At 43.6% G+C, this 23,091-nt stretch overlaps 1 protein-coding gene across 33 annotated transcripts in view; it reads left to right on the plus strand.

The window, feature by feature from the left end:
• Window positions 1-22,626, plus strand: part of PCBP3 (poly(rC) binding protein 3) — a gene marked incomplete at both ends in the record, with an annotated part of 74,795 nt that extends 52,169 nt beyond the window's left edge. For 17 of the 33 annotated variants that reach the window (XM_081182285.1, XM_081182269.1, XM_081182260.1 and 14 more), the window contains 5 exons: window positions 3,061-3,139; window positions 3,965-4,024; window positions 11,005-11,057; window positions 18,127-18,296; window positions 21,636-22,626. In XM_081182285.1, the coding sequence (XP_081038411.1) occupies window positions 3,061-3,139; window positions 3,965-4,024; window positions 11,005-11,057; window positions 18,127-18,296; window positions 21,636-21,672 (399 nt within the window). Of the gene's footprint in view, window positions 1-3,060; window positions 3,140-3,964; window positions 4,025-11,004; window positions 11,058-18,126; window positions 18,301-21,635 lie in introns of those variants that run through there. The other 16 variants (XM_081182262.1, XM_081182268.1, XM_081182275.1 and 13 more) reach the window with 6 other exon arrangements.
• Window positions 22,627-23,091: the final 465 nt, after the last annotated feature.

Raw genomic sequence — 23,091 nt, forward strand, 5'->3', positions numbered from 1 at the left:
ACTCAATGCACAAAACAAAATAAGTAATTTAGGTTGCCATAGGCTTGCAGTGCAGAGAAAATTAGACTCACTTAATTCCCATTTCAGGAGGGCTTAATATAGAACTTGTCTTTCTGCAGATTGCTTCGCTGGCAGTCCTTTTTCTGAATACTGTACTTGTGCATATACTTATATGTCTGTATTTGACTAGAAAAGGACAATGTTCTCATGCTGCACCAGGACAGTTTCAACGAACTATTGAGGAAAATCACAATGCTTTTTCCTGCTATGTACCGTATGTTTTGCTCTATAAGACTCACTTTTCCCCTCCTAAAAAGTAAGGGGAAATGTGTGTGCGTCTTATGGAGTGAATGCAGACTGTGCAGCTATCCCAGAAGCCAGGACAGCAACAGGGATTGCTGCTTTCACTGCGCAGCGATCCCTCTTGCTGTTCTGGCTTCTGAGATTCAGAATTATTTTTTTTCTTGTATTCCTCCTCCAAAAACTAGGTGCGTCTTGTGGTCTGGTGCGTCTTATAGAGCGAAAAATATGGTAATTCTTTGTTCTGCTGAACTTGTAGGCCAGGCCAGCCATAAATATAGATTCTCCCTGCACATTGCTGTGACCCTAAGTGAACTCGAGGATCACACCCAGAGCCTTGCCATTTTCATTTATTCTTGCTGGAATGTTTAGATTCTTGAGCAGTTTCTATTAATCTGTCTATGGTGTAGTTAAATAAATACCAATGCATTGTGGTGGGGGGGGGGACTTATAAATTTATGTTAGAAAGCACATTTGCCAAAAGGTTCTATGAATTATTACCTTTGTCTGTTTTGTGAGCATTGCATACATTGATTTCCTAATCTTCCATTGACAGTGTTCAACTTAACCATTTTTTTTCCAGTTAAGGTTTACTTTATAGCCCCAAGGTTCCCAAATAGCCTAGTGTGTTATATCAATTGTTTGATTTATCACAAAAGCATCAATATTATGAGATGGCACACTGAGATTTTATACACCAACCCTTCTTTCAAAATTGTTTTGCATTCGAATTAAAGGAGTTTAGCTGATTAGTTATCTGGTGCTTTAAAAAATCTGTCTTATAACTGTTCTTCTTGCAGAAAGAGCCCACCCTGCAATTTTGGCAGGGGGTCCACCTCCCCCATCAGACCTTATGCTATAGCTGCTCCATTCCTCTCAACTCTTGATGGAACATTTTCAAGGGGCTGTTAAGGGAAGTCCAGTTTCCACCATATTTAATTCTGGATTGAACCCATTATGTTAAAAAGTATTTTGGATTTACTAATGAAAAGAATGACCCTATTTTCTTTCAAAATTATTTCCACTGCACTGAATAAAAGCCACATCTGGTGAAGTGGCTAGAAAATGTAGAAGAATATGCCACCCAGTGGGTTGAGCAAGACAAAGAAATTACACTGATCAGGAAATGCTGTGTCTCTCCTAGGAGATAGAAAGAGGACTTTCAAAGGAAACTCTCTCTATAGCTTTGAAATCTCTATAATTTCTTTTTTCATATATTCACACAGACCTTTTTATTAAATCTACTTCTCTTACTACCAGAATTACTGTGGCTGCATGCGGTGTAGGATAAGCCTAAATGAAGAAAGGTAGTAGAAATGGACAAGAAATCAAACTGTTATGAGCAGAAACCATGCAAACTGGACAAGGATGGTACACAGGGGAAATGGTTCATTGCCTCCTTTCAGTACAACTGTGTGGGAATCATGCTGCCTCTGACCTTAGGAACATAGATAATTTGCTCTGAAAGATGCATTTCTTAAGGGTAAATTTCAATACATGCCAGACTTTTGAGGGTGATATTTGCTTTGAGTTTCATTTGAAAAGTATTATTAGTTACTTTAGGTTCTGATTTCTATCTGTGAGCTTCTTTAAAAGTGGAGATAATTTGCATGCCATTTTCTTCTGGTGTTTTGCTTGCCAACTCTGACAATGGATTGAAAGCTCTATTTTTCAAACTCCCCTTTACCTTCCTACCTGTCTTCTTGAATAGCCTCCCAGGTGTTCTGCCTTCAGTGCTTCACCCTGACTATTACCAAACCAATGTCAAACTTCCCTGCATCCCTTCCCTCCAATATGCTGCAGGAGCAAGAGTTTTCCAATTATTTTTGCCCAGAATTGAAAGTATAAGCTTCCCATGCCTTGCATTTCAGGGAGCTGGCTTGACTGGCTTAGTAGATTTGTTGTTCCTATGCCATCTAAAGAGGGGGGGCAATGGGGGGCCCTTGAGATGTTGCTGGACTTCAGTTCCTGTCATCCCTGAGCATTGGCCGTGTTGGCCGGGGCTGATTGGAGTTGGGAGTCCAACAACACCTGGAATTCACCACATTGCCGACCCCTGAGGAATCGTATTACTCCCCAAGCCTGCACAGCAAAATTTTGAAAGTGGACATGCTTTGGCATTATTTTCCTTCTTGGGTAATAGCAGAGATGCCGCGCAAAATGTATTCCAGATGCACTCCTCTTTATGAGCTCTTTGTTAGGGGGCTCTTAGAAGTCTCTGAGCACAACAAGGGATGAACGGGGTCTGAAATACATACCTATTTTGGCCAAACCCACACACATTGGACTTGTCACCTGGCCTACATACGTCCTAAACCCGCACTACTGCTTTGGTCCCCAGAAACGTTTCCTGCCATGGGCACCAAATACCAGCTCCAGGAGCAGTTAGCTCCTCTGCTAAGGTGCCCAACTTGCTGCTGAAAGTGCTTTATGTGTGCACTCTTGGTGGTCCAGATGTTTCCCAGTTTTGTTCCAGAAGATGCAAGGCAGAATTTTATTTAGTTGTTTTAGCTACAGGGATAAAAACACCAAAACTAGGCTGCTGTATTTCAGACCCTGATCGAGCACAACTGCCACAGATTTGGGCATTACCGTATTTACCCAGGCCAAGTCCTTCTGTTAAAGCTGTGTTTGCCATGTTTCCACATGGCTTCCTGGTGTTTTTTTTCCTTTTAATTATAATTTTGTTCTTAGTTTTTGGTGTGACTTGTATTCTATAACAATAACCTTCTTAGTTCTAATGTCCCTCCTACCCCTCAGCAGTTGACCAAGCTCCACCAGTTGGCTATGCAGCAAACCCCCTTTACTCCCCTTGGACAGACCACCCCCGCTTTCCCTGGTACGTACCCAAATACCCTTTACAGATTTCCTTCTCTTCTTACCTATGCAGTTTCTCTTTCTTTCTAAGTTCAATTTGTTTAATGGTTTTTTTTAAAAAAATAGGATCTGTAACCAAAGTTGCAAGTATCAGTTTGAGATATGTTAAAGCACTAGAATAATCATCCAGTTTTTCTTCATTGTGGGTATGAGTTCAATCCACTCATGGGCATTTTTATCTACTTTGCTCTTTACCTTGCTGAGAAATAGACAGGTTATGCGTCTGCAAGTCACCTGCTCATTTTGTCTGCTGCAAGACATCCATGTGGCCAACAACACTTTGTTTATGGGGGCATTGAAAGTGTCAGCTGAGAGGATGCAAATTCCTTTTAGTTCTCTGTCATGGTTTTGGTCACTGTTTGGTCACTGTTTCATTCATGTATTCAAAGACATGAATTCATTCTTAATTAATGTTTAGCAGGTGAAGCTCATGCTTTCATGAGAAATACTGAGAGGGAGCAGTTACTCTAGTGGATAAGCCCTTGATTCGAAGCGTGGCGAAGACTTTAAGGGCTTCTGACAGAAACTTAGTAGGTGCTATTGTGCCTCACAAATGTTAGTAAATTATTAAGTAAAGTGAAATCATTTCAACGGAACACTCAATTAGTAGATACTACATTCCATGTGTTACGTGTATCTATTTAATATATCTTCATTTCATTTGGGCGATCACAAAATGCGTGTTCTGCCATTTTGTTCATCATATTTTGAGCTTCCTAGATGAAGTGACATTGCTTATCTCCTCGAAGGCAAAAAACATTAAATCTGTTTCTTCTTTGCTCTTCAGGAGAAAAGCTGCCCTTACATTCCTCCGAAGAAGCTCAAAATCTGATGGGCCAATCATCAGGTAAAACAAAGGCTATAGGCAAATACACAGGGTACTATCTGCATTTATAAATATTTTTTCAATTGGATTCTACCACTTTTGTAGCCACTTACAAATTGACTGCTCAAGTTATGCTGATGAGATAGTTTGACTCTCAGTGGGCATTAATATGTTAGTATAACACAATATGAACTGCTTAAGCTATAATGGTATACAGTGAATCCTATATATTTTTTTTTAGAAAAACACTGGGATAAAATGAAATTGCAGAACTGAAATGTCTCCTCTTTTACAGAATAATTGCTCTGTATAAGAACAGGATTTTGGCTCCTCCTGCTTTTTGTTTTCAGTCAACCTGTGAAACTACTCTCCTCTAAGCCTCTCCAACGTCCTATCAGTGGGTTTTTATAAGCACTGGTCAGGATCCAAAACTGATGCAACTAGTTCTGTGCACCTTAGTGAGCTTTGGGTTTTTGTACATTGAACAGCAACCCTCCACTTGACACACTGCTTTCAAACCTGATATAATAATAAGAAGAAAAAGAATTTATTATTTATACCTCGACCATCTGGCTGGGTTTCCCCAGCCGCTCTGGGCTGCTTCCAACAAAATATTAAAATACAATAATTAAGCAAATGTTAAAAGCTTCCCTAAAGAGGGCTGTCTTCAGATGTCTTCTAAAAGTCCGATAGTTGTTTATTTCTTTGACATCTGATGGGAGGGTGTTCCACAAGGCGGGCGCCACTACCGAGAAGGCCCTCTGCCTGGTTCCCTGTAACTTCGCTTCTTATAATGAGGGAACTGCCAGAAGGCCCTCGGCGCTGGACCTCAGTGTCCTGGCAGAACAATGGGAGTGGAGACACTCTTTCAGGTATACTGGGCCGAGGCCATTTAGGGCTTTAAAGGTTAGCATCAACACTTTGAATTGTGCTCGGAAACATACTGGGAGCCAATGTAGGTCTTTCAGGACTGGTGTTATGTGGTCTTGGCAGCCACTCCGAGACGCCAGTCTAGCTGCCGCATTCTGGATTAGTTGTAGGTTTTGGGTCACCTTCAAAGGTAGCCCCACATAGAGTGCATTGTAGTAGTCCAAGCGGTAGATAATCAGAGCATGCGCCACTCTGGCAAGACAGTCCACGGGGAGGTAGGGTCTCAGTCTGCGTACGAGATGGAGCTGGTAGACAGCTGCCCTGGACACAGAATTGACCTGCTCCTCCATGGACAGCTGTGAGTCCAAAATGCCTCTCAGGCTGTGCACCTGGTCCTTCAGAGGCACAGTTACCCCATTCAGGACCAGGGAGTCCTCCACACCTGCCCGCCAACTGTCCCCCCAAAACAGTACTTCTGTCTTGTCAGGATTCAACCTCAATCTGTTTGCTGCCATTCATCCTTCAACTGCCTCCAGACACTCACACAGGACCTTCACCACCTTCACTGGATCTGATTTGAAAGAGAGGTAGAGCTTGGTATCATCTGCATATTGATGAACACCCAGCCAAAACTCCCTGATGATCTCTCCTAGCGGCTTCATGTAGATGTTAAAAAGCATGGGGGAGAGGATGGAACCCTGAGGCACCCCACAAGTGAGAGCGCAGGGGTCTGAACACTCATCCTCCAACACCACTTTCTGGACGCAGCCTGGGAGAAAGGAATGGAACCACTGTATGACAGCGCCCCGGCTCCTAGCCCCTCTAGATGGTCCAGAAGGATGTTGTGGTCGATAGTGTCAAAGGCGGCTGAGAGATCCAGCAGAACTAGGAAACAGCTCTCACCTTTGTCCCTAGCCCGCCGGAGATCATCGACCAGTGCAACCAAGGCAGTTTCAGTCCCATGGCTGAATCCTGACTGGAAGGGATCCAAATGGTCCGCATCCTCCAGGCGTGCCTGGAGTTGTTCAGCAACCACCCACTCAATCACCTTGCCCAAGAATGGAAGATTAGAGACTGGGCGATAGTTGGCCATATTGGCCGGGTCTAAAGTTTGTTTTTTTTAAGAAGCAGTTTAATTACTGCCTCTTTCAGTGGGTCTGGGAAGGCTCCCTCACAGAGAGAAGCATTCACCACCCCGCGGAGCTCATCGCCCAGCCCTTCCCAGCTCGCTTTTATGAGCCAGGATGGGCAAGGATCAAAGAGACAGGTGGTTGGTTTCACTCGTCCAAGCAGTCTGTCCACATCCTCGGAGGTAACAGATTGGAATTGACTAGACAGGACTCTAGCACTGTCCCGCCCCAGCCCTGCTCCCATGGTGGCATCTACCTCCTTCTGAATCTGAGCAACTATATCTGCAAAAAAAACTTTGCAAAATTATTGCAGCAGATCTTGGGGCCTTTACCGGTCTCCTGCTGCTGTTTTCTGCAGATGCAATAGAGGCGGTGAAGAAGGTCTTCTTTGTCGTCGCTATTGCCACTTGGTAGGCTCGACGTTGAGCTCTAAACTGTGTCCGGTCAGATTCAGAATGAGTTTTCCGCCACTGGTGCTCTAGCCATCTCAGTGATTGTTTCATCACCCTCAGCTCCGAGGAAAACCACGAGGCTGTCCGGGCTCCATGCAATCAGAGAGGGAGCTTCAGAGCCAGACAGTCAATACCCCTGGTTAGCTCCACCAGGGACACCAGGGAATCAGCTGAAAGGCCATCAACATGGGATAAAGCATCCCCTACCACTCTCTGGAAACCATTTGGATCCATTAAGTGGTGGGGGCGGACCATCCAAATTGGTCCCACCTCCCTGCAGAGGGGAAGGGTCGCGGAGAAGTCCAGTTGCACCAGGAAGTGATCTGACCATGGCACTTCTTTTGTTTTGCTTTTACTTAGTGTCAGATCACCCACGTCGCTAGAGGTGAACACCACGTCTAAGGCATGTCCGTGACTATGAGTTGTGCCAAACTTATTCAGGGACAGCCCCATGGAAGCGATGCTTTCCACGAAGTCCTAAGCGGCCCTTGTAAGGTTGTGTCAACATAGATGTTAAAATCCCCTAGGACAACCAAACTAGGTCTCCAGGAGAACATCTGCCACGACCTGAAGCAGCTCAGGCAGGGAATCCTTGGTGCAGCGGTGAGGTCGGTACACCAAAAGGAATCCTGTACTGCCGTATTGCCCAACTTCCAGAACATGCACTCAGAAAACTGGGTCTTCCCAATAGGACACCTGGTGTAAACTAATGACTTCCTAAAAATCACTACAACCCCACCACCCTACCACCACCATATGACCTGGGTAGCTTAAAATCCCCCCAACAAGCATCTATTTGTTGTGAAAAGTCACAAGAGCCATATGAATACTTTCACGTTTTGCATCACAACTTGTGTTGGAGAGGGATTCTGATAAAGAATAGCATTACAAGAGAATATGGTTAAAGTCCCCTCCTGAGCACCAGGTTTCCAATATGAATTGGGATTTAGTTTACTTTTTAAAATGGTGTCTCAGCTCCAGAGGTAGCCAAATGCTGCTGCTTACCTGTGGTTTTTTCATCTGGGTCCTGAACCTAGTTTTGGGACTCTTAGTAAACAATCTGTGCTATAAGCCGGTCACGGGGAGTGTGCCTGGATGTTGTTCTGTGAGATGTAGACATGAGGAAGCCTGGAATGCCTTGGGACCATGGGGCTTTTGAGGAAGAGTTTGACTTTCTTCCCCTACCATGATCCCAGGTAAAAGCACCTCTCCAAAGTTGTTCCTTGCATTTCAAGAGGAGCTCTCATTGGTGCTATCAGAAGCTTCCCTTGAAAGGCAGAGAGCAGCTTCAGAGGTGGGGAGTGGGCCTGTCAGTGACAGAGGTTCCTCCTTCCTCTCAGTCCTATGCCTCTTCAGGTTTCCCCATGTCTGCTGTTCACTTATTTAAAATGTAGATGCTAATTGCATTCAGGCAATAAATGTCACATCTGGTTAGAATGGCAAATATTCACTTGTAATTTTCCTTGCTTATTTTCAAAAACAGCAAAATAAAATTTAAGAATTGCGTAATTATCTGTGAGCGTTACATAGACCAGATCTAAGATTTGCCCCTGATCTAACACTGCATGAACACAGGCTTCAGTGCTGGGAAGGCATAGATAGCTGTTTCAAAGAAGCTGGACTTGCTCTGCTGGGAGGGAGGGAGGAGTCTGAGTTCAGTTCTCCACCAGATTGCTTGTTGGGTGTTAGCAAATGGGCAAATAAGAAGCTGTTTCATTACAAGATCATGGAGAGGCAAATTGCCATATTAGAACTGGAAGCCTAAGGGATCACAGAATGAGTGATGAACTAAGAGAATAAGCACGCTAACTTCATTTTCTTTAAATGCTGAAATTATAAGTCTTGCTTTTATTTCGCATTATATTGCTTGTAATTTGCAGCAGATCTGATTCCAGGCACAGTCAAAGCCTAAAAGGAAAGTTGTAGTTGAGCGTGCAGCCTTGAACCTTTGTGCAGTCCAGGGAATCTTTCCTTTCAAAATAATAATAATAATAATAATAATAATAATAATAATAATAATAATAATAATAATAATAATTTATTTAGTATTTATACCCCACCCATCTGGCTGGGTTTCCCCAGCCACATATCTGAGGCCATTGTGGATAGGACATTAACTAATTCAAAACTTAGGCTGAAATAAATTGGATGAAAATCTCCAGGCAGCCTCTTTTGCTGCAACATTTTATAAATCACACAGAGCGTGTATACAGATACAGACCTCTTCTTACTGCCTCTTCTTACCTTTGCAACCAGCTCCAAAAGAAACAAGGAAAGCTTCCCTGTCAGTGGGTGGGTCTCTAAATTTACACTTATTCTTTCAAATGAGTATCTGGAGCAAGAATGGGATATCTGGCCTTCCAGATGTTGTGAAACTCCCTCATCTCTGACCATTGTCCCTGTGGACTCAGGCCAATGGGAGTTGGAGTCTGGCAACATCTGGTGGGCCGACTACAGGTTCAGAATAATTATGTGAGAACTGTTAAGTTCCAAGGAAAATCATATTTTTGCAGGCAAATATCCATCTTCTTTTGGGAGAAACGAATTATACATTCCTTGCTTTTTCAACATGGTGTTGAAATTGCATAAAGTAAATTTGGCACTGGAAATGTGCTGTATAAAGAGTGAATCATTATGACTGAGGTGGTCAGGAACATGTTTCCATTCTTCAAGCCATTGAGTTGGATACTAAGAACTTGGAGTGAAAGGAAAACATTGGCTAGCATTGTTCTGCAAATACTTGCTCAAAAGACCAAGAATTCACAACAGGCTTTATAGCGCTTCTCACACATTCACTTGTGCTACAGATCGTGCAAGGGGAACAACACGTCTGGATTTAGTTTCACTTTTCTTGCTGTAGTGTGAGGTGGAAAACAGCTGTTCTGTGACAGGTAGGTAGCCGTGTTGGTCTGCCATAGTCGAAGCAAAATACAAAAATTCCTTCCAGTAGCACCTTAGAGACCAACTAAGTTTGTTATTGGTATGAGCTTTCATGTATCTGAAGAAGTGTGCATGCACATGAAAGCTCATACCAAAAACAAACTTAGTTGGTCTCTAAGGTGCTACTGGAAGGAATTATTTTAAGCTGTTCTGTGAGTGAGAGGCAGTTTTGCATATGGGGCAATTTGAGATGGAACAAGTTACTTTGTGAAAGTTTTCACAGTTCTTTGACTTTTCTAAAAAAGAATACTGTGGTTTCAAATTGGGCACAACCTATTCAATATATATAGCATTACATATAAGGGTAAGTAGACTGTTTTTTGAGATGACAGAGTATAATTAAAGGAGCAGATCAATATATATTTTAGTCATTGATTTCAAAGCAGAAATCTCTTGTCTTGCGACCTATTCTTACAAGAAATAAATGCAATAATAAAGACTAATAGATGTGGCAAAATATAGTAGCTACAGTGGGAAAGAGCTTGACCACAATCCCAGGGTCTGATGATAAGCTACGACAAACTTTAGCTTTGGACCGGGGTGGGGAGCAAAGCTGGACAGTCAACACATTTGCACAGTCTGGGTAAGCCAGAATTTCACTGACTGTGTTGCCTGAACTGCGCCAATTAATGAACACTCCCTGATTCAGTGAGCGGTCATGTTGTCAGCTCAAAAATTATTTCCTGTTTGTACTGCTTAAACCTGATTAATGCCATCATCAGGCTAAAGCGTTCATCTACCGTGGAATTGATCATGATGGACCTTCTGAATACCATTTGCTGGAAACCACAGGAGGGCAGAGGACTCTTGTTCTGGAACCCTGCTTCCTGGTTCTCCACAATGGACATCTGGTTGGCCACTGTGAGAACAGAATGCTGGACTAGATGGGTCATTGGCCTGATCCAGCAGGCTCTTCTTACATTCTTACTTGCTCGTAGTGGTCAATACGACAGGAAAGTTTGCTTCCCCCCTCCCCAGTTTATACCTTTGACCTTCACACCACTTACCTCTGGAGTACATTTGCAGTAGAACTCTATCCTTATATTGGGTTTGGTGTCAAGATATGTTCCATACTTGTCAGGGGCATCAGCATAATACAAAGTGAGTAGCAATGTGGGAACCAATTTGTTTATGTTTGGCAACCAAAACAGTCTGGCTGGAGAGACTGAATACAATGCGCTTCACAAAATGGACTTCTGTGGCAGACATTGCATCGTGGCCTGGACATGTTCTCCCCAACACTAACCCCAAGGTACCACAAGGTCCTGGCTGTGTTTTTGCTCTGTTGATTAACAGCAACTTTTTGAGCCAACTGTTTTATCTTTGATCCCGAAATGGAAGCAAGGTGAGGTGAGGATACGGTACCTATGGAGTTTGTAATAGTTTGTATTAGAACCAAATGGGCAGGTTAAGAGAGAATTGATTCTAGGAGCTCTAGGTTAGTAGTATTAGTGCTTTCCTTGCTACTTTGCCAAAACATGTTCCTTCCTTACCCTCTGGCCCTGGTGCAGTCTGAGAAATTCACAAGGTCTGCTATTTTGGTAGAATACCAGACGCTGTGCAGTGCTATGTCTTCAAGCTATAACCATTTTCCCTTGCATATGCTCAGGTTTGGATGCCAGTCCCCCGGCCAGTACTCATGAACTCACCATTCCCAATGATGTGAGTATCGCATCTCAATGCTCTCCGTACCATTTTTAAACATGTTTCTCTACAAATGACATCTAGGACATTTAGCAAAGCCCAGGCATTAATTCCAGGCGTGTCATTTCAAAGTCTTTTAACAAAGTACAGTTACTAAACTGAAAGGGGTGGAATAAAGAATTGGGGAGGGGGGTGGCCTTGGCAAACTTTCTTCACTAGTCTAGTCCTTAGGAAATGGACCTGACATCTCCGGAGAATGACACCATTTTCTGACCCTTTCTAGTCCTAGAGCATTAGAGGTTTGCCAGCTGCAGGCAGGTGCTGCCTCAGTAATTTCACAAGTTGCCTTATGGGATGAAAAGGGAGTTGTTTTCCTTGCCCATTCTGATTCTGACCTCTGTGCCGAGTGGTAATCAAAGCAGTGCAATTGGAGCTGAGCTGGAAAATGGTGGGACTTACTTTGTGCATAGCTGTCAACTTTTCCCTTTTCTTGCGAGTAATCCTATTCGGATAATAAGGGAATTTCCCTTAAAAAAGGAAAAACGTTGACAGCTATGACTTTGTGGTGGGAGAGAAGTGGGAAGTGGGAGGGGTTGTGGCTCCGTTTCTTATTATCTGGTACTGTATTCTAACAGGAAAGGTTGTGCTTCGTTGACTACTTGTTCATGCAAATATCCCATTTGTTTCTAGATAAAAAGCAATTAATTCCTCCCCTATTTTTAAAAACCAGTTTGACAGTTTATGAGAATCAGAACAGAACACATACAGTACTCCTTTTCAAATAGCCCCTGCAGAAATTCTACATTTGATGCCATTTAGAAAGGTTTTCATGCTGGCTATTTATTTATTGTGACTTATTTCAGAGCACAGAAATGTAGGTAAATTGACCTCTCTTCCAGTCCACTCCAGCTGTGCTCATTTCACACATTATGAGTATGGTTTAGAACAGGAGTTCCCAAACGTTTTAGACCCAGGACAGCAGCACATTTGAAAATCTAAAAAACTGCCGTGAGCACCACAAAACACTAATTTCACAGAAGAAAAAAGAGTTATAATAGCCCCCTGTCCCAAGCAGACAAAATACCTCCACCTTAAAAAAAAATCTAATAAAACACAGAGGAGGGAAGTACATTCCCCATAACAAGCTATCTCTCTGTCTGGAGGGACTAAGGGCCTTGGTGGACACCAAGGGTGGTTTCTGGAGGTACAGTGGCCCTGTCGTATGCACCGCATTGGAGTCCCCAGGTCTGGAAACAGTTGAGAGCTAAGCAAGACAGAAACCATGGTGGAGTGTGTTTTAGAAAAAGACAGTGAAAAGGGTCTGACTGAAGTCTCTGAACATGCATTTCCAGCTCCATGAAATTGTGGTTTTGTGTCTATTGGCTTGGAGAAAAGGTACAATATAAATGTTATAATAAACAACGTAGAATGTAGCTCTATCTTATTTGCAATTGTGAGCTTCCTGTCAATTTATCCTGGCTCATTAGTGGACCCTGCAAAGATTTAAAAGTTCCTATTTTAAATGGGCATAGGTCCTTCAGAGTCTCCCCTTCTCTGTACTTTTCTTATGAAATTTCTAGAGCCAAAATGTACTGTTAGTGTTGGTTGAATTGAAAGACATAATTGTTTCTGGTATGCTTTTAATTTGTGGGGGCAATTTGCTTAGCAACAAACATTAATTCTCCCCCATTGAGCATGCAAATTTTGGCATGAACATACTCTTAAAATTTAATCTCAGTTATATTTAATTTGTTTGAATTCATCTTCCATGAATATGAGCAACCAAAACTCTTTCCCAGGTTTGTTCATTCATTCCCCAGGGCAAGCCATGACAGTCCTCCCCTACAGAGACAGCATGACTTTGCCACGTCATGCCAACCCAAAATCCACCATTAAAACCTCATGTATAGATGGTTTGCACTGTTTATCCATTATGCAAATGAAAGCAAACTGAACTCTGGTTTCAGTTAATGTATGTGCAGGGACACTGTCTATCACAATTACATCAACACTCTTCTGTTCCACATTCAATAAAACCTTAACAAAAATATTTTAGCAGGTTTCTAAAAATGCATACCTGCATCTGAAGGTGAACAAATAATGTGGCTGAGGAGGAAAAGGTGATGGAGTATTCTGACTTGAGTGTTTCAGTTTAGTTTAGTTTGGTTTATGCCATTGATTTTTGAGCTTGGCATGCAACCTGCAATTTAGAGGCCGCCATAGTATATTTGAATGAGACAAAGACTTTTGGCTTTTTGAACAGCAAATCATTATTAATTCTGATGTCTTAAAGTGGTGTTATCCTCAACAGCAAGGAACTGAATGTTCTCTCTAGGACTAGGAGCTTCTTCTGAATCTGTAATCCAGTCTGGCTCTCTGGCCCATTATAAATGATCTGCCTGCGATCCTACAGAACAATTCTTCAGGAAATCTACCATTTAAAAGACCTATTTTTCTTTCTACTAACTTAAATTATATAGACAGCAGTATAATGTGAGCCGTTTCCAGAATGGCTTGTGTTATGTATTTTGATTACAGCTCCTATTATAATATATTCTCCAAAACTTCACAGATGAAAACCAGGGTGCTTATGTGTGTTACCCCATTCGCACATTGAGTATACTGTGACTTCATGTTCTGGACAGATATGGGCATGAATATGCATTATTTTCAATATGCAAGCCATGTTCACTCAATAAGATTCCATAGAAATGCATCCATAGAGTTATGGAAGCAATTTATTTTTGGAGTATGAAAGGGACAATATTCTCTTCACTATTTGCTTCCGAGGTCCTATCATTGTGGATTCTGTTAGATTTCTCCCCATTACCTTGTTGCTTTCTGGTTGATAGGGCACAAGCTTGCACATCTTTCTATATTCTTACATGGTTCATAGAACCATAGAATAGTAGAGTTGGAGAGGGGCCCGTGGACCAAGCTTCCACTTGAATCAGAAAATCCAGATGTGGTGTATTCCCAACAGATGACTGTCAAACCTCTGTATGAAGACCTCTAGCACACACACATACACATGCCAGCAATTGGTTCCATTGTCAAGTGGTCCTTACCAATAAGACGTTACTCCTAAGGTTGCACAGAAGCCTAATCTTCTGTGATAGAAGCCCATTAGATCTAGCTTTTCCCTCCTAGGCAGAAGAAACCAAGTCAACGCCCTCCTCTGTGTGACAGCCCCTTTGGGTATTTGAAGTGTGCTTTCATGTCCCTTCTCAGTTCCTTCCACCTTTGCTGTCCATATCCCTGCATCTTCATTGCCATCTTTGGAACCAATTTTTCTACATCCTTGTTGTCATGCTCTGCAGTTCTGATGATGTCTGACAAGTGCAGAACCAAGTGGAACCAATATTTTATAGCTGTCAACTTTTCCCTTTTCTTGCGAGGAATCCTATTTGGAATAAGGGAATTTCCCTTCAAAAAAGGGAAAAGTTGACCGCTATGTTATTTTTCATAATGCAGCCTAAACTTGCATCAGCTTTTTTTACACCCATATTCAGTTGCTGTTTGTAAAAAACATTGTTGGATTTATTTGTATATTATTTAGATTTATGTCCCACCCTTCAGAGACATTGCCAGGTTTGGTTAAATTCTTACTCTCTGGCTCCAGTTTCTTAGGATGCTCTGTGATGAGTTTAATAGATAGTTGGTCCTGCCTTTGAGCTAGATCACTACAAAAAGCTTTTTTAAAAATTACATTGCACTTGTAATAGAAGAAAATCAAAATATGGTACTACTGGGGAAAGAGGCTGTTGCAGACAACACTTTGCACACATAGAAGCGACACTGCAAGTTGTCATGATATAGACAGCTGCTTCATTATTCCAGAAACAGGGTGTATCTTGGAGTCCAGCAGACCTTTATGTCTCAAGGCAACTGAAAATGTGGGCACTCCAGCTCCACAGCATTCGATGGCAGAGAGTGAGAGATGAAAGAGATTCAGCTTCAAAACATTCAACTCTGCTTGAATCATGTGGAATGTGGTGTATTGCACTGTGTATAGGGATAAACAAAGCTGTCATGTTGAGTTGCGTGTCGAGGTCCCCAAGCCACCCCCCAAATAACTCACAATGCACACTTAATTTTTGTTTAAGGTTTTTGGCATAATTTTGGCCACAACTTTATTTAAATACAAAACCGTGAGTGGTTGTTTAGGCATTGGTTAAGACTATCTGTCCCCCCACCTGGGGACAGAACTGACTTCCGGGCACCACCGAAAGACAGTGCGGGGGAAAGCAAGTCAGGGAGAAATGGAGCTGAGTCACAGACCCTCAATTCTCATCCGCATGCTCCCCAAAAGCTTGCCGGCCCTAGTCCCATTCCAGGGATTGGACGAAAAGATGGCAAGCCCCAGGATTCCTTTAACAGAATTCCCTTTCCGCAGCAACCATGGAGGGGCAGGCCCAGCCTATCCCAACCCCTCCTCCACCAATTTATAACCAATGCCTAACCGCAACCTTACAAGTTGTGACGATTTGCTACGCAGTAGGCAAAAACCAAATGGCCCAGCCAATCAGCCAGATGGACAAAATTCCTACCAGGCCCCTGCCCCAACGGCAGATGACCCCATGACAGGCATAGCAAGGTCAATGCAACAACCCCTTACTCAAGGGCAGGTGGGCGGGTGATCCGTTGCACGCAGCAAAGAGAAAGTTCCAGGCTGCGTGCAGAGTATTTAAACATTTTACCCCTCCCACCAAAATTGCAACATAACTTTTACCCCAGCAACCCAGTGAACCAATCACTGCCCCAGGCCATCTTTAGAGACCCTGCCTGGTAACAGAGGGGTGGCTCAGCAGACCCCACCGCAACACGTGCTCTCCATGAAGGAGAACACTCTTTGTCTAAGTTTCTCATGTTTCCAGTCTTAAATTCAGTTCTTCACATTTCTACAACAATTTGCAATTTTATATAAAAAATATCCTTATGAAAATTCATCAGCCTTTTTTGTGCAAACTTCTCCTGCTTGTATGTAGGTTTTCAGTAACAAACACATTTTTCAAGCAGTTTCCCCTAATAAATGCATTTTTGTGCACATTTTCCCTTAAAATATTCATTTTTTATATATTGCTTAGGTGGAGGATGGAAATGCAAAATTCAGAGAAGGACAAGCTCCAAAGGAAAGCTGTGTTTTGGTTCACATATTGTTTCAGAAATTGCAATATAACTAAACTAAAATGTTCTGATTGAGCAAGATTGAGCAAGATTGAGTTTTTCCTCAATCCCTAGCTCTGTATGACAATTTCAGTTCCATGGACGTTCAAGGCAGCTACTTAATTAGATTTACTTTATCATATATTGTTCGTTTTTGTTTGCTGGGATGATTTCTTACCTGCTCCTTCACCGCGGTCCCAGGGCAGGTCACAGCAATGCAAAAATTGTCTGTTTTTACCGGAGGGGTGGTCCTCCTAGGAATTTTCCTCACGGGTTTCCCAAAGAACAGCCAAAAATGAGCAGCAGCATTTAGCATACCTACTTAGGTGTGAATTTAGCAGTAAGTAAAAAAAAAGGGGGGGGACTCGGGTGGCACTGAGGATTAAACCACAGAGCCTAGGACTTGCCGGTCAGAAGGTCAGCGGTTCGAATCCCCGCAATAGGGCGAGCTCCCGTTGCTCGGTCCCTGCTCCTGCCAACCTAGCAGTTGGAAAGCACATCAAAGTGCAAGTAGATAAATAGGTACCACTCCGGCGGGAAGGTAAATGGCGTTTCCATGCGCTGCTCTGGTTCGCCAGGAGCGGCTTAGTCTTGCTGGCCACATGACCCGGAAGCTGTTTGCCGGCTCCCTCGGCCAGTAAAGCGAGATGAGCGCCGCAACCCCAGAGACGGCCACGACTGGACCTAATGGTCAGGGGTTCCTTTACCTTTAAATTCAAAAATACTGTGGACAGGAAACATTGAGATAGATTTTGGAGGCCTAACATTGAAAGTGACAAAGGTGCTCACAGAAACAGCGACCCAGGTGTAGCTCAGTGCCACATTGTGGACACAGCTGTAGTGAATCTTTCTTAACACCTGGTGGCTAAAATTCCTGAGTTTATAGCTGAAATAACATTTCAATTAACACTCATGTGTTTGAAGACTACTTTTATTTTGATGGTGGTTCTTTTTGCTCGGAAGCGTCTTTAGCTTGAGCTTGTTTGACCATTCTTAAGATTTTGCCTTGGGGTTTTGGTTTCCAGCTGCCTCTTTTCTGCTTCTCCTTTTCACACTTGAAATGTTTAAGTCATGGCTGTGCTTAGAAGGTTTGCATGCTCACTTTACTTAACTGACAGCTACTGGTATTACTGAAGATTCATTCTTGTTAGTGGCTTTGATTGGAGGAGCTAATGAGTGAGTGGGCACGAAAAATCAGTTACCTTCTCATCCCTGCTTATGCCCCCCCCCCCAGCTCTGATACCATGGAAGTGGGGCACCAGGGCGTGTGTTGACCTGGCCGATCACAGAGCTTTCTGTGCCCCTCCCTTTCCCCTGGTGCTCATCTCAGAGCACAAGCCCTTGCTCCATTCTGAGCACACCTGGGAGGAGAGAAAAGGCAGAAGGGCTGAGGCTGAGGAAGAACACCACACCTGCAGCTCACAGCCCTCTTGCAGAGAAAGGTGAGGGGACAGAGAGCCCTTTTGGTCCTTGATCAAGGCCCTGCCACCAACACCATCTTATAGTATAGGGAGAAGGAGACATGGAGCTGACTGGGTCCACCACATCTCTCTTTTCAAGCCATCTGCCACCACAACATGCAGGGAGCTGGAGGGGTTGGGACTGGGGCGAGGATGCAGGACTCTAAAGTCTCCTCAGCCATTTCGTTAGCCATGATTTGTGGCAAGACAAAATGCCATGCAGGTCATAGACAGGCCTGGTGGTGACTGTTTATAACCTGAATAGTTTGAAAGAGATTGCCAAGACACAAGCACAGTTCGGCAGGAGAGTGATATAGCAGAGCTCTTTTGACTATTACATTTCCAGAGTATTCAAAACAGAAACATGTGCCCTGACATATCTCACAAGCCCTACGATACTACTCACAATCTTTAACACCAGTGGACCAAATTAAGAAATGCCCCTGTGCCTTTTTTTCTAGCTAATAGGCTGCATAATCGGACGCCAAGGGACCAAAATCAATGAAATTAGACAGATGTCTGGAGCACAGATCAAAATCGCCAATGCCACAGAAGGTTCATCAGAACGCCAAATTACCATCACAGGAACCCCAGCTAACATCAGCCTTGCTCAGTACCTCATCAATGCCAGGTGAGAGCTGCTTACTAAGGTTTCCTAAGTACCTCCCTCACCCCACTTTCATAACCCAAGATATAAATAAAGTGGCCATTTGGACCACAATACAAACGTCTCTGATGCCAACATGTACTCTTTGCTCTTCATGGCAGCAAGAAGTGAGATCATCCATCAGTCTAGTTTTGGGGAATTCAGTGAACAATTATGTTGACAGTTCCCCTTATTCTATTAATCTGGTAATGATAGCTGTAAACGATAAAAAAAAATCCAACTATTTTCTCAGTACAGATGTCTCTTTTCATAACTTACAAATTAGTTTGGCTATGTCAGAATCTCTCTTAACTCAGCCAGTGTGGTGTATTGGTTAAGAGCGGTAGTCTCGTAATCTGGGGAACCGGGTTTGCGTCTCCGCTCCTCCACATGCAGCTGCTGGGTGACCTTGGGCCAGTCACACTTCTGTGAAGTCTCTCAGCCCCACTCACCTCACAGAGTGTTTGTTGTGGGGGAGGAAGGGAAAGGAGGTTGTTAGCCGCTTTGAGACTCCTTAGGGTAAGTGATAAAGAGGGATATCAAATCCAAACTCCTACTCCTCCTCATTCAAAGGGTGTAATTCAATGTCACAATTCTTCCGTCTGGAAAAGCATTTCCGCTTGCCAGAAGGAAAAACCCCACCTTTCCTCCCCCTGCATGCTGTTCTGGGGTTTCCTAACTCCCAAGCCAATTTGGGGGGTGCAGGGGGAAGCCCCATTGCACAAGTGAAAGTCCTTTCATAGGGCTTATGCTGAAAGGGTTCGTTAGGTGAATCCCACCCAAAGAGATGCATAATTTATTTTGCAATATTATCGCTTGTTTTGATCCTAGAAAATGAATTGCATTGGCATTTCCTGTATATATTTTTATCTTATCAGGCACTTTTCTGAATAAGGGCAAATAAGGAGAATGATAATAGGTTGGTCATTCCATCTTAATCAGACTTTTAAAAATTATCCTATCTGCTATTTGAAATAATAGGGTGTGTTTTAATAGCGGCCAAACTGGTATGGATGAAACAGGAAATGTGTGGGTGGCACAGCTGCACAGGAAGGATCATCGAGTTGGAAGGGACACTGATGGTCATCTCTTCCAACTCCCTGCAATGCAGGAATCTCAACCAGATCACACATTCCTCCTCTGCTTAAAAGCTTCCAGTGAAGTTGAGACCACCATCTTATGAGGGAGTCTATTCCAATGTTGAACAGCTGTTTCCGTCAGAAAGTTATTCCTGAAGTTTACTCAGAATCTCCTTTTTTGTAATTTGAAGCTCTGGGTTGTACCTTCTGGAGCAAGAGAAAACAAGTTGGCGCCTTCTTCCATGTGACAGCCTTTGAGATTTTTGAAGATGGCTATCCTATCTCCTCTCAGTCTCTTTTCCAGGCTAATGACCGCTCCCCGCTTAAAACGGGGGGCGCCCTTTGCATGGACGTGCGCAGCCCTAGATCTGGAGCGGCCCCATCAGCATAGGCTTGGCTTTGCCTTCCCTCAGGTGGGATACCTGGAGGTCCCCGCCTACCTCAGTCAGTTGTCCAATCCCACCTGGGGGAAGCGTTGCCAAGGAGACCAGGCCAGGTAGGGGGAGGGATTACCTGCCCACACAATAGAGGGAGGATCTTACCTGGGAATCCTCACTTGGCTCCAGAGCTTCTCCCACCCTACCCGCCCTCAGTTAATGTCTTCCTTTGCAGATTAACTTTTCTTCATAGGTTTTGCAGGTTAACTTTTCTTCACAGGTGTGCGGGCGCTGCTACGTTAAGGTCGCTGTTAAAGGGCCGGAAAGGAATTTCCCTGCATTGGCAGGTTTTGCCTTTCCCGTAGCAAAACGTCACAACTTTGGCGGTATCAGGCCTTGGGCGGAATCTTTTAGTCCATCTTCCTCTTTGCGGCAGCGATACCAGGGTTCCCCGTTAAAGGGGTTTCTGAAGGGAGGCTTTGACCGTACGCCGAAAGGTCGTCATTGCTCTCCCCTGCGGCGGCGTAACGGGGGCGGCTATCTCTGCTTGAACATATGTTCTCCAGAGCCGGCCCATCCCCCCCACACACACACTGGATAACCCTGATGCTCCCTAGGTCCCCGGCTGGGGACCGGGGAGGGAGAACGCCCAATGCCTGAGCCAAGGTCTACCCACATTTGAAATTTAATAAAGTTGTGGCCAATTTAATCCCATAGCACGTTGTCTTGAGTCATTATTCCACATGACGGGGGGGGGACCGCGCGGGATCTGGGGACTCCGCCTGTCCACGCAAACATACCCAGCTCCTTCAAGTGCTCCTTGTAAGGCTTAGTTTCCAGCCCCTTGATCATCTTGGTTGCCCTCCCCTGCACTCGCTCCAGCTTGTCAACATCCTTCTTAAATTGTGGTGCCCAGAATTGGACACAGTATTCCAGGCGTGGCCTGATGTGGCAGAATAGAGTGATACTATTACTTCCCTTGATTGGGACACTAGACTTCTGTTGATGCAGCCGAGAATAGCATTAGCTCTTTTTGCTTCTGCATCACACTGTCGACTCATGTTAGATCCTTTTCACATGTTCTGCTAGTAAGCCAGGTGTCTTATATTTGTGCATCTGGTTCTTCCTGCCTAAGTGCAGAACCTTATATTTCTCCCTATTGAAATTCACTTTCTTAGTTTGGACTTATTTCTCCAATCTGTTAAGGTCATCTTGCATCCCAATTCTGTCTTCTGCGGCATTGGCCTCCCCTCCCAGGGTTGATGTCATCTGAAAATTTGCTGAGAATCCCCTCAATTCCTCCATCCATGTCATTTATAAAGATGTCATACATGCCTGCCTGCTCACTATCCTACCAGGCAAATGGAAACCAATTTCACCACAAGAAACATATGTACTCTTGTAAACAATCAAATGTCACTTGGGTGAGGAGAGCTGACTTGTCTCCTCTTGGGTCAGGGTTGCTGACCAACTCAGGAGCAGGGGGCAAGGGTGGAGTATTCAGGGAAAGCGCCTGGCTGGCTGACTGGAGCGCTGAAGGTGAGCCCTCCATACAGCAACTCTTCATTTGTTATAACTTCCTTCTTTCTGTCTTCTTTTAAATATACTAACTGTAATTGTGTTTAAATTAGATCAGATGCTATTTTTTAGGAGAAAAGGATGAGTGTGACAAAATCCATGGTATTGCAGGCAACGTGAATGTAAATTAGCTTGTCAGAATCATTAGCAAGCTCTTTTCCATGTTTGAATTAATGTGAACAGGGGACCTAAAGAGTATAGCATGAAGTCCTCAATGTCTATGTTTGTCATAAATTTTAAGCAATTCCCCACTTTTCCTCCCATTTATTTTTTACAATTATTTATTCTAGGCTGACGTCTGAGGTCACTGGAATGGGCGCACTCTAATTTCTGCCAATCACACATCATTCTGCATCACATGACCCTCTCTAGCCAATGACGCTTCTTCACCCAGCTTCTACAATGCGTATACTTACGGCTTCACACACACCCCTCTTCTCCTTGGAAACTTTTCTTTAATAACAAATATATGTATATAAATATATATATATCTATATATATATGTATGTATGTATGTATGTATGTGTGCACATACTAATAAGTTGCTTTATAAGTTGCATTTTGTGATTTTGATTTTGTTCCTGAATTTTAAATTTATGCTCCAGGCCAGTCTGTGTTTCAGCTGTACAGTGCTAACTATTTTATATAGGTTTTGCCTGGGATTTCCCTTGGTAAGACTTTGGAAGAAGATTGGTCTCGCTAGTCTTTATTTAGCTCAGTTTAGCTAAGATGATTTTTTTAATTTTACTCTTTTTTTGCAGGACCTGTAGTAGGACTGAGATCTGGCCTAATCTAGAGCAGTGGTTGCTTTGAAATAGCTGTTTCTTTTAATTATTCAATTATTCCTTCCATCTTTGAACCCTGATTGTCCTTGGCTCATCCTTAAAATGTTTGGATCTATGTCCTAAGAATGTGGCATGACTTTCTCCCATTTCATGTTGGAAGTGGTACAGGCAGGAGCCCAGGAGTATCAACCGGGTTCTCATGGGTTCCTGCAAGGACTGGGCTGCTTCCAGTGAGGCACAGCCAAAGCAAAGCAAGCCATTTTCGTTACCAAGCAGAGAACAAGGTGAGGAAATTATCCTTTAAATATAGAATTATTTCATAGAAATGGAGACAAATAAAAAATTTAAGGCGGCAGGAACTGCTGAAAATATCCTTAAGAGAATCACCCACAGACTTTTGGACTTAGCTCAGGAAGCTCCAGCCTCTGGGAGCCTACTGTGTTTGCCATTGTTTGTATTTAATAAAAGTCTGTGCAGCTCTGCTAGTAACAAGCTCTGCCTTTGGTCTTTGTGTGCTCCTTCTTGGTTTTCCTTGACAGGCTCTTTGTCTCACCTGCCTCCTTCCTCTTCCATGCTTCTGTTTGATCAATTTGGATCCAATAAGCATATATTTAGTGATGGTTGATTTTTTTTGTTTTGATCCTCCCTTTTAAGCTCTGCTGGAAACTCTGAGACACGGGTGGGGCTGTGGGTTAAACCACAGAGCCTAGGACTTGACGATCAGAAGGTCAGTGGTTCAAATCCCCATGACGGAGTGAGCTCCCGTTGCTCGGTCCCTGGACCTGCCAACCTAGCAGTTCGAAAGCACGTCAAAGTGCAAGTAGATAAATAGGTACCACTCCAGCGGGAAGGTAAACTGCATTTCCGTGTGCTGCTCTGGTTCGCCAGAAGCGGCTTAGTCATGCTGGCCACATGACCTGGAAGCTGACGCCGGCTCCCTCGGCCAATAAAGCGAGATGAG

This window comes from Podarcis bocagei (genome assembly GCF_964188305.1).
Source record: "Podarcis bocagei genome assembly, chromosome: 1".
Lineage (NCBI taxonomy): Eukaryota > Metazoa > Chordata > Lepidosauria > Squamata > Lacertidae > Podarcis > Podarcis bocagei.